This window comes from Sorex araneus, chromosome 6, assembly GCF_027595985.1.
Source record: "Sorex araneus isolate mSorAra2 chromosome 6, mSorAra2.pri, whole genome shotgun sequence".
Lineage (NCBI taxonomy): Eukaryota > Metazoa > Chordata > Mammalia > Eulipotyphla > Soricidae > Sorex > Sorex araneus.
In genome coordinates, this window is record NC_073307.1 from 78,987,211 (window position 1) to 79,004,194 (window position 16,984).

The 16,984-nt window shown below is 40.5% G+C and overlaps 1 protein-coding gene and 1 pseudogene across 1 annotated transcript in view; both read right to left on the bottom strand.

The window, feature by feature from the left end:
- Positions 1-16,635, bottom strand: part of TEKT3 (tektin 3) — a 65,684-nt gene extending 49,049 nt beyond the window's left edge. The window contains exons 1-2 of the mRNA XM_004603887.2: positions 16,623-16,635; positions 11,535-12,141 (exon numbers count right to left, since the gene is read on the bottom strand). Coding sequence (XP_004603944.1) covers positions 11,535-12,113 — 579 coding nt within the window. The 5' untranslated portion in view covers positions 12,114-12,141; positions 16,623-16,635. The remainder of the gene's footprint in view (positions 1-11,534; positions 12,142-16,622) is intronic.
- Positions 7,597-8,928, bottom strand: LOC129405535 (uncharacterized; annotated as a pseudogene).
- Positions 16,636-16,984: the final 349 nt, after the last annotated feature.

The window sequence follows — 16,984 nt, forward strand, 5'->3', positions numbered from 1 at the left end:
TCCATGACAATAATCTCTCACAACGTCAATGGTCTAAATGCACCCATCAAGAGACACAGAGTGGCACAATGGATTCAGAAACTGAACCCTGCATTCTGCTGCCTACAAGAAACATATCTGAATGGTCAGAGCAAACACAGATCCAAAGTCAAAGGATGGAAAACAATCCTTCAAGCAAACAACTCCCTCAAAAAAGCCAGGGTGGCCATACTAGTATTGGACAATATAGATTTCAGGTTGAAAAAGATTAGAAGGGACAGCAATGGCCATTTCTTACTAATCAACACATACATACAGCAGGAAGAACTCACACTCTTAAATGTATATACACCTAATGAGGGACCAACAAAATACTTAAAACAACTGCTAACAGATTTTAGAGAGGACATTGCTAGCAACACAATATAGTTGGAGACTTCAACACTACCTTATCACCTCTGGATAGATCAACAAAATCAAAACTCAGAAAGAATACACTGGCCTCAAAGGAAGAAATCGAAGAGAGAGGGCTAATAAATCTATACAGGGCTTTGCATCCCCATGAAAAAGAATACACATTCTTTTCCAGTGACACGGAACATTTTCCAAAATAGATCATGCGTTGGACTACAAAGCATACCTCCATAGAATCAGGAAGATGGAAATTGTATCAACTATCTTCTCAGACCATGATGCATTGAAGATAGAAGTTAATCATGCACGGATGCAGAGGACCAAACCATACACCTGAAAATTAAACAACTCAGTGTTGAACAATGAGTGGGTCAGGGAGGAAATCAAGGAAGAAATCAAAAGGTGCCTGGAAACAAATGAGAATGAAGACATGAGCTACCAGAACTTGTGGGACACAGCTAAAGCTGTCTTAAGGGGAAAATTTATAGCTCTGCAAGCATATCTCAGGAAGGAAGAAAGGGCCCACATAAATAACCGGACCTCACAGCTCAAGACCTTAGAAAAGGACCAACAAAAGGAGCCCAAATCAGGCAGAAGGAAAGAAATAATAAAACTTAGAGCAGAAATCAATGGTATGGAAGCCCAAAAAACAATCCGAAAGATCAATGAATCTAACAGCTGGTTCTTTGAGAAAATAAATAGGATTGATAAGACACTAGCAAGACTCACAAAGAAAGAGAGAGAACTCTAATAAACTGAATCAGAAATGAAAGGGGGAACATCACAACAGAAACCAAAGAAATTCAAAAGATCATTAGAGACTACTTCAAAAGTCTGTACACCACAAAACAAGAGAATCTAGAAGAAATGGATAAATTCCCGAATTCTTATAGCTTCCAAAGGCTGAACCAAGATGATTTGGAATACCTATATAGACCCATTACTATCAAGGAAATCAAAACTGTAATAAAAAGTCTCTCCAGAAACAAAAGTCCAGGTCCAGATGGATTCACTAGTGAATTCTTCCAAACATTTAAAGAGGACATATTGCCAGTTCTTTTCAAGCTTTTCCAGGAAATCGAGGAAACAGAAACACTCCCAAACAGTTTATATGAGGCACATACCACCCTAATACCAAAAGCAAACAGAGACACCACAAAAAAAGAAAACTACAGGCCTATATCTCTGATGAACATGGATGTGAAGATCCTCAACAAAATATTAGTGAATAGAATCCAGCAACTCATCAAAAAGATCATACACCACGACCAAGTGGGATTCCCCAGGGATGCAAGGATGGTTCAACATTCAGAAGTCAATCAGCATAATCCACCATATCAACAAAGAAAAGATAAAAACCATATGATGATATTAATAGATGCAGAAAAAGCGTTTGACAAGATCCAGCACCCATTCATGATGAAAACGCTCACCAAAATGGTCATAGAAGGGAACTTCCTCAATATAGTCAAAGCCATCTACCACAAGTCTATAGCAAGCATTATTCTCAATGGGAAAAAAGTAAGGTCCTTCCCTCTAAGAATAGGGACAAGGCAAGGATGCCCACTCTCACCACTTCTGTACAATATAGTATTGGAAGTACTTGCACTAGCGATCAGGCAAGAAAAAGACATTAAGGGCATCCATATAGGAAAGGAAGAAATCAAGCTCTCACTATTCGCAGATGATATGATATTTAGAGAACCCCAAAGCCTCTAACAAGAAACTCCTCGAAACAATAGACTCATATAGTAAAGTCGCAGTCTATAAAATGAATACCCAAAACTCCATGGTTTTCCTATATGCAAATAATGAGAGAGAAGAAAGTGATATAAAAAAGCAACCCCGTTCACAATCATGCCTCAAAAAATCAAGTACCTCAGAATCAACTTAACCAAGGAGGTGAAGGACCTGTACAGGGAAAATTACAATATGTTACTTCACGAAATAAAAGAGGACATGAGGAAATGGAAGAACATCCCCTGTTCATGGATTGGAAGAATTAACATTGTCAAAATGGCAATATTTCCCAAAGCATTATACAGATTCAATGTGATCCCTATAAGGATACTCATGACATTATTCAAGGAAGTGAACCAAACACTCCTAAAATTCATATGGAACAACAAACCTCCACAAACAGCTAAAGCAATTTTGGGGAAAAAGAAGATGGGAGGCACCACCTTCCCCAACCTCAAGCTCTACTACAAAGCAGTAATAATTAAAACTGCATGGTACTGGAACAAAGCAGAGCAGTAGACCAATGGAACAGGGTAGAATATCCTTACACACACCCTCAAATATATGATCATCTAATCTTTGATAAGAGAGCAAGAAATGTAAAGTGGAGCAAGGAAAGCCTCTTTAACAAATGGTGCTGGAACACTGGACAGCTACATGCAAAAAAATGGGCTCAGACTTATACCTAACACCATGCACAAAAGTCAGATGAAAATGGATTAAAGACCTCAACATTAGACCAGAATCCATAAGTTACATTGAAGACAAGGTCGGCAAAACGCTCCACGACATTGAAGCTATAAGTATCTTCAAAGAGGACTCACCACTGACCAGGCAAGTGGAAACAGAGATAAACAAATGGGACTATCTTAAACTGAGAAGCTTCTGTACCTCAAAAGATACAGCAACCAGAATACAAAGACAGTCTACAGAATGGGAAAGGATATTCACTCAATACCCATCAGATAAGGGTTTGATATCAAGGATTTACAAGGCACTGGTTGAACTCCACAAGAAGAAAACATCCAACCCCATCAGAAAATGGGGCGATAAAATGAACAGAAACTTTCTCAGGGAAGAAATCTGAATGGCTAAAAGACACATGAAAAAATGCTCCTCATCGCTACTCATCAGGGAGGTGCAGATCAAAACAACAATGAGATACCATCTCACACCACAGAGACTGGCCCACATCCAAAAGAACAAAAGCGACCGGTGTTGACACGGATGTGGGGAGAAAGGGACTCTCCTTTACTGCTGGTGGGAATGTCGACTGGTTCAGCTCTTTTGGAAAACAGTATGGACGATTCTCAAAAAATTAGAAATTGAGCTCCCATTTGACCCAGCAATACCACTTCTGGGGATATATCCCAGAGATGCAAAAAAGTATAGTAAATGTGACATCTGCACCTATATGTTCATTGCAGCACTGTTCACAATAGCCAGAATCTGGAAAAAACCCGACTGCCGAGAACAGATGACTGGTTAAGGAAACTTTGGTACATCTACACAATGGAATACTATGCAGCTATTAGAAAAGATGAAGTCATGAAATTTTCATATAGGTGGATCAACATGGAAAGTATCATGTTAAATGAAATGAGTCAGAAATAGAGGGACAGACATGGAAAGATTGTACTCATTTGTGGAATATAAAATAACAGAATGAGAGACTAACACCCAAGAATAATGTAGATAAGTACTAAGAGGAGTACTCCACAGCTTGGAAGCTGACCTCACATGCTAGGTGAAGAAGCAGCTCTGATAGAGAAGGGTGCTAGGCTGACCCACTAGGGATGGTAGATACGGGCTGAAAATAGACTATAGACTGAACATGATGCCTACTTAATACCTCTGTAACAAACCACAAGACCCCAAAAGAGAGTGTGAGCAAATAGGAATGCCCTGCCACAGAGGTATGGTGGGGTGAAGGGGACAGAATGGGGGTGGTGGGAGGGATGTTGGGACCATTGCTGGTGGAAAATGGGCACTGGTAGAGGGATGGGTACTCGATCATTGTATGACTGAAACGTAAGCATGAAAACCTGTAAGTTTGTAACTTTGTCTCATGGTTATTCACTAATAAAAGAAAAAAAGTCTGCCCCACAGCTTGGAAACTTGCCTCACATGCGGGGGGAAAAGGCAGCAGAGACAGAGAACGGAACATCTAGTAGAGAATGTTGGGAGGATCCACTCAGGTTGAAAGCTGCGTACCAAAAGTAGACCATAGACCGAACATAATATCCACTCAATACCTTTATTGCAAACTACAACATCCAACTAGAGAGAGAACAAAAGGGAATACCCTGCCGCAGAGGCAGGATGGGGTGGTGGGGGTTGGGATGGGGGTGGTAAGAGGGATACTGGGATCATTGGGAAGGAAAATGGGCATTGATGGAGGGATGTAAACTAAATACAAACATAAAAGTTCATAAGTTTGTAACTGTACCCCATGGTGATTCACTAATAAAAAACTAAAAAATAAATAAAAGGTAATAAAGGAAGAAACTAAAATATAAAACATATATGGTTATCATTTTAAGGGTAAACTAAGAGATAGCTGAGGTAGATCAGAAATCCTCAAAAGTTTTCCAGTGCTCAAAGAAACTATGTATTTCTGATCTTAAATAACAACGCATGGTACAAGATATGTTGCTTATAGAAGTAGCACATAAATGCCTGCCATATGCAATGTTCCAAGTAATATCCCTGGCATCACTTATTACATGCTTCCTAACTCTTACCGCTGCATATAGCTGTAGCAGTTCCAGAGTACTGCATTGTGGCCCTGGTGACCTCCAGCACTAGTGAAGTTTCAGCACCACAATGCAGAGCCAAGTACTGAACTATCTGGCCCATACCACAGATCTGCAGACCACTGAGAGTAGCTCCCAGACTGCTCCCTCCCAGCACCACAGGGTATGTCCCCTATTTGAAAAATTTTATTATATATGAGAGACTCATTGTCCTTCCTTCTCAGAAGAGAACATAAAATGACTTGCCATAGCCATGCCGCTGGACCCTATGCCGGGGGGTTTCATTTGGGGCGCCCCAGAGAGGGGCAGGTGAGGCCCCTCTCCACCCACAGGGACTCAGCCCTGGCATCTGAAAACCTTCAGAACTCAACCCCACCATGCTCACGGCCACTCTCCACACACTCATACCAAGCCTTACCCACGAGTGAATCCACAGAAAATATGGTGGTGGGAAGGGGTAATGGTGGTAAGATTGGTGTTTGAATATTAAAAGTAATTAAATATTGTGAACTACTTTCTTTTTTAAAAAATTTTTATTGAATCGCTGCGAGATAGTTACAAACTTTCATGTTTGGGTTACAATCACAAAATGATCAAACACCCATCCCTCCACCAGTGCACTTTCCCCACCACCAATATCCCGGGTATACCCCCCTTTCCCACCTACCTCCTACCTCCATGGCAGACAATATTTCCCATACTCTCTCTCTACTTTTGGGCATATGGCTTGCAACACAGACACTGAGAGGTCATCATGCTTGGTCCATTATCTACTTTCAGCACACATCTCCCATTCCAACTGATTCCTTCGGCAATCATTTTCTTAGTGATCCCTTCTCTGTTCCATCTGCCTTCTCCCCTCCACTCATGAAGCAGGCTTCCAGCTATGGGGCAATCCTCCTGGCCCTTGTATCTACTGTCTTTGAGTGTCAGCTTCATCTTATGTTATTCCATACTCCACAAATGAGTGCAGCCCTTCAATGTCTGTCCTTCTCTTTCTGACTCATTTCACTTAGCATGATACTCTCCATGTCTATCCACTTGTAAGCAAATTTCATGACTTTATCTCTCCTAACAGCTGCATAGTATTCCATTGTGTAGATGTACCAAAGTTTCTTTAACCAGTCATCTGTTCTAGGGCACTCAGTTTGTTTCCAGATTTTGGCTATTGTGAACAGTACTGCAATAAACATATAGGTACTTTCACTTGTATCATTTGTCATCCCATTGCTCATTGATTTCCTTGAGCAGGTGCCAGTAACATCTCCATTTGTCCCTGCCATGTGCGAGTATAGCCCAATGACATCTGCTTGCTCCAGGAATGTGAAGAGCCTCAAACCGTTCATTCAGGGTTTTGATGAAGAAGTCTGACCATCTCGTAAGTGAGTGACCATGCATTCTTCTGACATTCTGTGGAATCCAGTCAGTAACAGCTCTAGTCCAGCAGTCGTCTCTAAATCACATTATGTGTCCGGCCCATTAGATATTTGATGCCTTGGCAAATGAGACAGTGTCCTTGATTCTTAATCTTCAACAGAGGTCAGAACACTGAATTCCTTCCTTCTCTCACTTGAGTGAAACGTGAAATTCCAAGCATAGCTCTTTCAATTCCTCTTTGCAAGACCTGAGTAGCGTTCTCATCCTGTTTTCATAGGGCCCAGGTCTCTGAGGCGTATATTAGTGCAGGAAGAATGGTGGAGTAGAAAATATGTGCCTGAAGCTGGGGGTTCTTTGTCCTCTTAAACACTTCTTCAACACTCTTGAAGGCATTCCACATTGCTCTCTTCCTCCTGCGCAGCTCAGGGTCAAGAACCCATCATCTTGGGTTCTTGACCTAGGGAAACATAACTGCTGCATTCAGAGATGTTGGTTCCATTGAGAGCAAATGAAATGTCAGGAACTAGTGCATTTCTCATGAACATTGTCTTCGTGAGATTCAGCTGCAGTCCGACCTTTCCACACTCACGGTTGAAGTCGGCCAGCATTCATGCTGCTTGGCTGATATTTGGTGTTATCAGAATGATGTCATCAGCAAAGTGGAGGTGGTGTAGTTGCCAATCATCTATGTTCACTCCTATTCCTTCCCATTCCAGTCATCGCATGATGTTCTCAGGGTGACACTGGAGAGTTTCGGTGAAATAGTATCACCCTGTCAAACCCTTTTCTTTACGTTGATGATCACTTCCTTGTAGAATGGTGAGGTCCTGTTGATGAATCTGTAATTCAGCTCATGGAGGATCCTGATGTACTGAGTTTGAATGCCCTGTTTGATTGAGGCTTCGATGACTGCTCCAGTCTCAACAGAATCAAAGGCCTTTTTTAAATTGATGAATGTTAGACAGAGCAGCATCTTAAACTCTTGCAAAACCTCAATGAGCTTGGTCACTGTGTGGATATGGTAGATCATGCTGAATCCCTTTTGGAACCCGGCTTGCACCCATGGTTGTCCTTCATCTAGTGTTCTTCCAATCCTATTCAGGATCACTCAAGTGAATAACTTGTAGAAGATATACAACATGCAGATCAGGTGATAGTTGCCAATGTTGTGGGTGTTTCCCTTCTTGTACAACAGAACGGTCCTGCTGGTTTTCCATTGGGATGGAACCATACATTCAGACAGGTAGCATGTGAAGAGCCAAGCCAGTGTATTGACGAATACTGGCAGCAGATTCTTCAGGTGTTTGGGTCTTACCTTAGCTGGACTACTTTACTGATGAAATGGCATGTTGGATTTTAGAAGGGAGAACACTGGAAATGACATATCCGTCTGTGGAATTTAGTATGTGGGCAGGTGGACATGGCTATCGAAGATATCTGACTAGAAGTCATGTATAACCTTTTCCATTGCCCTTCTGGAAGACGTGATAGATTCATCAGGACGTCGGAGGGCAGTCATCTTGGTCTTATAGTTGGTGAAGGACAGGCAGGCGTTGTGAATAGTTTTTCTGGCATCTGCTGCATCAGCCAACACTGCTGCTCTTCTCTCTTTGAGCTCTTCCTTTTTCACTTCTCTGCACAGCTTTGCAAACTCAAACGTTACCTTGTGATTGCCTGAGGCTTCCACCAAACCACGTTGGTGAATGAGCTCGAAGAAGTTTCCAAAGACAGACATCTGTTTGTGGCTTTCTCTCTCTTGGTGTTCCTCGCGCAATCATAGAGGTGCTGAACCAGTCGATCATATTTCTTATCAATGTTGTCAACAATGGCATCTTCCCACATTGCCACAATAGTGCCAAAGAGCTCCCAGTTGGTGATCATTCTGGGAGTTCTCTTCTTAAACTTTGCAGCCCTTTCTCCCTACTCTGTGAAGTAGTATTTTGCACAAAGGAGACGGTGGTCTGATCCTGTTGGGAATTTTGGGACAACAGCTACATCTGTCAGGCAAAACCATCGAATGAATATGAGTTTATCAATTTTGTTGTGGAACTGTCCACCGGGAGACTCCCATGTCTAATGTTTAGATTTGGCCTCTGGAACTGCGAGTTACCATGGATGATCTTGGTCAACATGATGAACTCAGTCTCTCACTCTGTTCGTTCCATTCTAGGCCCTGGGTCCCAATGTGGAGTTCTTTGGGCGACCTTCTCGGTCCTATCTTGGCATTAAAATCACCAACAATGACCTTGTAGAAGGTGTAGTCTTCTTTATAGAACTTCTCCAGCTCCATGTAGAACTCAATTTCTTCTTCGTCGTAGTTGGATGTTGGTGCATAAACGATGAAGATAGAAACTGCTGGAAACTCATTGGAGCCACATCTATTCAAACATAAGCGTCCGATTCGGGTTGTTAGGCATTCAAATGAATCAATGCTCATGGCCAAGTTCATGTTGACGAGGACACTAACACCACCGATGCCTCTACTGTCAAATGTTTTGAGGAACAGTTCTTCCCCATTGTCAAAAACTATTTGATGTGATCGATGCCTTCTTGTCTCGGTCAATCCAATGACATGGTACTTGGTCTTCTCTGCTTGCACCATCAGGTCCTTGATGGATGCTTCCAATGCCAGCATACATGCATTAAAAGTGCAGACACTCATTTTAATCCTTCTTCATTTTGGCAGCTTAGTTCGGCCCTGAGATTTTAGAGTGTAGATTTTAGCATTTTGTTCGTCCTTCTCAACATTCCACATTGGGGACTACTCCAGGGTCAGGGGAATGAGGCCCATTTTTGTTACTGTTTTTGGCATATCAAATATGCCACAGGTAGCTTGCCAGGCTCGGCCATGCGGTGGCTTGTTGTAACACTCTGCACGCTGATGAACATGCCATACACCTTGTGCATGGACGTGCTGCTCACACACAGAAAGTACTGGCCAGATCGACATGGTCGATGCAAGGAGTATAGCCCTGCACCTGCCTGCATCTCTGGGCAGCACTTGTTGGTTCGCTCTTCACCGGTTGGCACCGTTGCCACCCTCTTGCTACTATGAGGTGGTGAACCATCGAGGTTGGTGAACCTTCCTACTTCTCACTTATCTACAATAGCTTGTCCCCTGCCTGTTCCTCCCTTATCTACAGTAGCTGGCCCCCTCCCTACTCCTCCTTTATCTACAGAACTACTTTATAAAAATAAAATTAAAAAATGAAATAAATAAAAAATTTTAGCATCTAAAATGCTTCTGTAAAATGAAAAAAAAATTTTTATCATATGTGAGTTTTAAAAAGACATCATTAGTAGACCATCATCCTTACTGGGGATCTCTGCTGGTTGTGTGTTTAATGGGGAATAAATACAATAAGAAATAACAATGTGCAGACGTCTCTAAACAATTACCTAATTTCAAAGTTCTTCAACAGTAAATGTTTAATAAAGTCCACTGCAAATTCTTATTACATTGCATATAGGTCATATAAACACAAAAATAGGTTTAGCATTGTTCATCAAAATGCATTTCAAAATTTTTGTGTAATTTTCATATCTCCAAGTACAGAAAGTTTTCATTTTAGGAGGATCAATAGATTCACACACTCAAGACAAGAGGGTTAGGAGAAATTTGAGTCCACTCAGAAGTCTGATCTAAGTTAAACAAACAAGTGAAATGCTACTCCCTGACTATCTCAATTGGCTTAACTCAGTCCCATTGCTCTATTTAACCAACTTATATACCATATCACCTAAAATAGTCACATTTGATCATTTCACTGTACCCTGCAATAGAATACTAATATATTCACAAGCATTTTATGTAAAATACTCAAATTATGCTTTGTTTTCTCATATTTTCTCTGCTAATTCAGAGATAGCAATGGCCAAGTAGCTTTTAAAGGTGTGAAAAGAATTCATGTTCTCCATATAATATTGTTGTGACCTATGAGTCTATCATTAATTAGTCTCCTTAGCTTTTTATTTCAAATATTTCTACCTGAATTATTAGTCTTTATAATTCATAAAATGGAAGCGAGTTAAATATGACTGAAAAAAATTCAACCCTCATGAGAAAAAATGAACAAAAACTTACTCAAAGAATTAATACAAATGGCCAAAATATTCAGTTGGAGTGATAGTACACTTGCCTTGCATGTAGCTGACCTGAATTCAATCCTCAGCACCCAGATGGTACCATCAGAAGTAAGTCCTGACCATGGCAGTGTGTGACCCCCAAACAAAGCAAAACAAAAATCAAATGGACAAAAGAATGAAAAAGCATGAAAAATGCTCTATATCACAATCATCAGGGAAATGCAAATTAAAGCAACAATGAGGTACCACCTCACACCACAGAGACTGGCACTCATCATACAAAATAACAATAAACAGTTTTGGTGAGGCTGTGAGGGGAAAGAAACCCTAATTCATGATGGTAGGACTATTGACTGGCCCAGCCTTTTTGGAAGACATTATGGACATTCCTTAAAAAATCAAGAATTGATCTTCCATATGACCCAGCAATTTCACTTTGAAGAATGTATCCCAAATGCTCAAAGGCAGAAATCAGAAAAGACATCTGCATTCCTATGTTCATTGAAGCACTATTCACAATAGCCCAACTCTGGAAACAACGCAAGTGTTTAAGAGTAGATGATTGGATAAAGTAACTGCAAAACCACAATGGAATACTACTCACCTGTAAGGAAAAATGAACTCATGCTATTTGATGCTATATGGATGGATCTGGAGAGTATCATGTTGAGTCAGAGGAAGAGGAACAGACTTTGAATGATCTTCACAGGGCAAGATAAAATTTCCAAAGGCAACAGAAAGGAAGAGCAGAAGTGCTCTTCAGTAGGAAGCTACTCACAGGTGAAGTGGGGCAGGGGAATATGTTTGGGAAAGGAACCATTAGAACAATGGTGGAGAGAAAAATCCCCTGCCACAGAGGCGGGCAGGGGTGTGGAAATGAAAGTTGGGACATTAGTGAAGGGTAATGGTGATGAAGTTGGTCTTAGAATATTGAATACCTGAAACTCTATCATACATATCTTTATAACTTTGTAATTTATGGTGATTCACTAGAATAATAAAATTAATAAGAGTTATGTCTCTTCAGAGGTGTTGAAAACAAAACTCAAGAGATAAATGATATCATTAAAATTATAATTCAGTAATAGATATTATTAAAAACACAATTTAATAACCTCAGATATTCAGTCAGTGAGCTATAGTAATAAAAACAATTTTTTTATTATAACATCTTGTATTTACCTGAAGTGGGGCTTCTGTCTCCATCAAAGACCGTTCCATAGTTTTCTTAATATCAGTTAATTCATTTGTCTCCCCAATCATTCCATCCAATTCATGAATGATTTCAGATTTCCAGAATCCTATGTCATTGACTCGTTCTCCCAAATTTTGGGTGGAGTCTCTCTGAGATTTTCTTGTTTTTTGATATTTGTCTTGAATCAGTCGAGATGTGTCCACCCTAAGTTTTTCTGAATTATGCCAGGATGTTTTAGATTCTAGAAAGTTAGCTAAGTTGGCTCTGTACCAATCATCAGGAGTATATCTTGTGAAGAGTGTGGTTCTGTTAGAAACAAAGGGGAGCATAGTGCTCTCAGAAACCCTTTGAGATCTGATGCTGTACGGACCCAAGGTTGGTAAGTTGGAGGCCACTTTGTAGTATGTACTTGGTCTCCAAGGCAGGCTTAAGCTATGGGTGAAATTGGAGTGAGGGAAATGATTCTTATAGCTCGATGTCATCGTAGTGATGGCCGGTAGAAAGTTGGCTGATGTTGGTTGAGAGTGGGCATGAGTTGCCATTATAGCAGGACGTAAAAGGTCCATGATGGTCAAACACAATGTGCAATCTATCCTGTTTAAAAGGAAAATGGAGAAAGACGGTATATTGTCACTTAAATTAATCTTGGTGCAAACTTAAAAATAAAAAAGGTAATGAATATTTTGGTGTAATCCCACTGTTTCCTAACTCCTTACCATTTATTAAATTTGATATATACCTTTATTAGTGATTATGTATTCTAAAAATATTTTATCTATGTGTTCCAAAAATGTATTAATATTGCATTTATTAGATTGATAATATTATTCTTTGAAATAGTTTTAAATTATAAGAATTATTATTTTGGTTTGTTTGTTTGTTTTTGCTTTATGGGTCACACCCAGCGATACTCAGGGATTACTTCTGGCTCTGAACTCAGGAATTACTCCTGGTGGTGCCCGGGGGACCATATAGAATGCTGGGAATCACATGCAAGGCAAACGCCCTACCCTCTGTTCCATTGCTCCAGCTCAAATTATTATTTTGGAACAAAATCTCATTGAGTCTGAACCACACACTGTATAGGACAGGAATTCAAAACTATTGCATTTGCTATTTGTGTGATACATTAACAAATTACTTAAACTCTCTATGCCTTCAGTTATTTTTCTCAAAGTTGGGAACAACAAAATTTATTTCTTTGAATACTTAACAGTACTAGCAACCACGGGTTACTAAGAAACTTCTATTCTTACCGTCAAGTCATTCTAGATAAATACACAATCTGTATAACAATGGTATAATTGGCATATAAACATCTTCAAGGCACAGACCCTCTTTCCCTTTTACTAGCAACTTGCTACCTCTAGGCAATTCCAATACTGAGCTTCTAGGGCAGAGTTGAAGACTGAGGAAGATAATCCCAAGAATGTGGAATGCTAAACACAGTTCTGGGCACAGAAAATTTTAATTTTAACAATTAGTAACAAAGAAAATTACATAAAGGAAAAGAAATTTCCATTTTTCTCCTAAAATGAACTCTTCAGAAGTAGACACAGAAGTTTATTAATAATGTGTTTCATTAGATTTTAATAGTGTAATTTTCATATTCATTTATCAGACTATTTTATTTTACTTTATGGAATATTTAGACCACATCTGGTTCTGTGCTCAGAAATCACTCCTGGTAGGCTCATGAAACTACTTGGAGTGACACAGATTGAACCCAGGTCGGCCACATTTAAGACACGTGTGGCTGGCTGACCTGTTGTCAGACCCACTGTTGTATCATTCCAGCCCCAAACCAATACATTATTTTAGAACCTATATACACCTACATAGATATTATTTACACACATGCACAAAACTATTTAATACAGAAAATGAATTATCTTAATTATTACATGTGTTAGTCTAGAACATGCACTAAAACACATTTTGGAACTCTCCCATTATTAGAATTGTTAGACTCTATATATCTTCTTTAGCCTTTATATCATTTTGAAAAATTTTATCATTTTGAAAAATGTATTCTCTAGAACTTCTAGTTGCAGCTGTTGCAGAAAACCAAGTATTCCAGACTGTGACATACTTTTCAGGAAGCATGAATTAATTGCAAAGGAAAATAAAAACATCTAATTCTTAGTCTTCTCAGGAGGAAAGTTCAATGATTAACTTGTTAGCTATATATTTTTTATCCAAACCACAAAATAATTTATTTGTAGAATTGTGATAAAATCAAGATCCACTCAAACTATAATGATGAAGCAGCCATCCATTGACAGCTGAATTTTTCCCAAATTAGTTTTCCTTGACTTTTTTTTAAGTCCCTAGTTCCCCTCCCTCCTTACACTGGTCAATATTTGAGTATTAAGTGAAAAAAGAAATTTCAAACACTTGTGATCACTAACATCAGTATAAAACTTTAACACCTTTTTCTAAAAAGCAAATTTAATGTAATTTGAAAAAAATACATTTTTAAAAAGCAAATTATAGCTATAATTATATAATATAATTAGAGCTATATTACCACATTACATAATTACATATGCAATTAGGGACATTTTAACTACCTTGAATTCTAACCTTTTTCCCCAGTGAAATCTAGAAATAATTCGATGTCATTTCAGCAAGGAGTTTCGAATTTCCATTTATTAAGTAAGGCTGAACCATTCCTATTTGATTTTTCTTATTTTATGTTTTAATTTTAAGGGTGTGTTTGGAGGAACACTTGGTAGTATTTAAGCTCACTACTCCTGGCTCTGTGATCAGGGAACCACTCCTGTGGGAATCACATTATGGTGCTCAGGAAACATCTGTCGGGCCAAGGGATTGAACCAGGGTCACCTGCATTTAAGGAAACTGTCTGTACTGTAGATAGTCTGATATATTTCTTAATTTTTGATGACAAAATACTTAACTACTGGCATCTCTTGGTCCTTCAACCACAGAATTTCAACTGTGGAATTATCACATGTATTTACCCCAAAACTACTATGTTGAAATCTTGAGTTACAACAAACATGTTTGTCAAATATTGAACCATGAGTCACTTACTTTAATGGGTAATATGTGAGATGAAAAGGTTCATAAGTCAGAGAAGATATGAATTAAGAAAAATTGCATAATTTACAAAAGAACTCAGAAAATATTTAGGAAAAAATATATAACCTTAATCCTTAGGCAATTTCTCTTCACCCACATATTAGACAATGTCGGAAAATGTGAATAATCTCTCTTTACATAACATGATATGGAACTGGAATTCTTTTCATTGATGGTAGAAATACATATTATTATACGTTAGTGAGCAGGTTGGCAGTATCTAGTAAAGTATTTTTTAAAGCATTTTCCCTATGAGCCAGCAATTTTTTTATATACCCAAGATGTATTCAACTAAATTTAACAAAAATTTTCTAATAATTTCAGAGAGAAACAGTTTAAAAAGTCATCTCAGAAATATGAATAGTTTGTGGCAGACTCCTACAAAAAGTTTCATACAATAGCCGATCTGAATGACCTTTTAAATGACCTATATTATGATACACAGAATAGGTATAGCATATTATTACTACATAAACTTTAAAAATAAGTTATGTAGTTATTTGGGGATACACATAAATAGAAAAAGTATAAAAATATGAAGGATATTGACAGTAAATTCTTATGGGTGGACGCAGTTGTGGGAGAGAAAATTATATTTAAAAGGATAGAGAAGGCCCCGTGTGTACTTGTTAACAATTCTGACTTTCATTGTAACTGCTGTGTTCGAAGTGAGGCGTCAGTGTGTGTATTTTAAACACCATTTGTTGAGTGGGATATTTGCTTTTAAAAAAGTTTTAAGTATTCCAACACCCATCCCTCCACCAGTATGATTGCAATCTAATCATGAACAACTTTGTAACGATCTATCTCACAGTGATTCAATTTAAAAAAAATAGTTTTAAGTAAAATGTTTTCTCATTTACAATATACCTTGCCTTAGGACTGGAGCGATAGCACAGCGGGGTGGGGGGTTTGCCTTGCTTTCCTCTTCTCCTCCCTCCCTCTGTCCCCCTCCTCCTCTCCCCCTGTCCCTCCCTCTCCCTCTCCCTCTCCCTCCCTCTCTCCCTCCCGCCCTCCCTCTGTCCCCCTCTTCCTGTTCCCCGTCTTCCTCCCTCTCTCTCTCCCTCTCTCTTCTTCCCTCTCCCCCCCTCCTTTTCTCTCCCTCTCCTCTCTCTCTCTCCTCTCTCTCTCTCCACTCTCTTCTCTCTCCTCTCTCTCTTTCTCCCCCTCCCCCCTCCCTCTCCTCCCTTCCCCCCTCTCTGAGACCTGCAAGCTACCAGAGTATCTGCCTGCATGGCAGAGCCTGGCAAGTTACCCATGGTGTATTCCATATGCCAAAAACAGTAACAAGTCTCACAATGGAGACATGGAGACATTACTGATGCCCAACGGGAAGACTAGTGGTACAGTACTACCTTGCCTATTAGTAATACTATTTGTTTACTTTTCCCACAATAATCAAACAATGTATTTTACCCGTTTCTAAAATGTGCACTTATCAATGAGTAAACATGGGGGGAGGGAAGAGTCGACAGTCAACTTACAATAATATAGCAACCAGAGCTAAACAGAAATGCCTACAAGCCCTGAGAGAGACCTGCACTGGTCAGGACTTCGGGAGCTGGGCCTTTCTGGGTTTCACTCTGAAGACCAGGTTTCTGAGCACAAGCACACACCACAGTGGGAAAGCACATCGCTTGCTAAGGTTAAGAGATCTCAAGAGTTTGCAGGTATTGGGAGCTCAGGCTCCCTTTCCGGATTCCGCACTTAGATGCACTTTACAATCCTTAAGCGCATCTGAAACTTACGGGACTGAAATATGAGGTGGAGAGCGTGTGGGGGTGGGGGTGAGGGGGTCGGGGGTGGGGAGCGTGGGTCTGTGTGGCCTTACTTGAAGGTTACGGGAGAAGGGGGTATAGCTTCGGGCTGCCCAGGACTTCGCCCCACTCCGCGGCGAGCGCGCCCCTTCTCCTGTTTATAGAGGACCCCGCAGGTGGCCCAGAGACTCGGGACTCGGAGAGAGCACTCACCAGTTAGCGGATGGCCGGGAAAGCGGCAAGTGAGTGCTTAGGGTCGCAGCCCCATCACTCCCGCGGCGGTCAGACCCACCTGAAAGCCCGGTCCCGAGCCCCCTGTGACGTCAGCGCCCACGGGCCACTCGGAGGCCGCCACTGCGGCAGCCCGGGACCCCATTGGCCGGGGGGCGCGTCACGCACGGGAGCCAGCGGGAGTCCCGGTGGAAACCGGGCCCCGGGAGGTTGCCAGGGACGCACCATGCTTGGTAACCAGAGTGAGGAAGGGACGCCCGGACACTGCACTGAGAGGTCCAAAGGGCTGCGCGGAGCCGGGCGACTCCCTAGGCGCCCGCAGTGCCCGACTCTGAATTCACCTG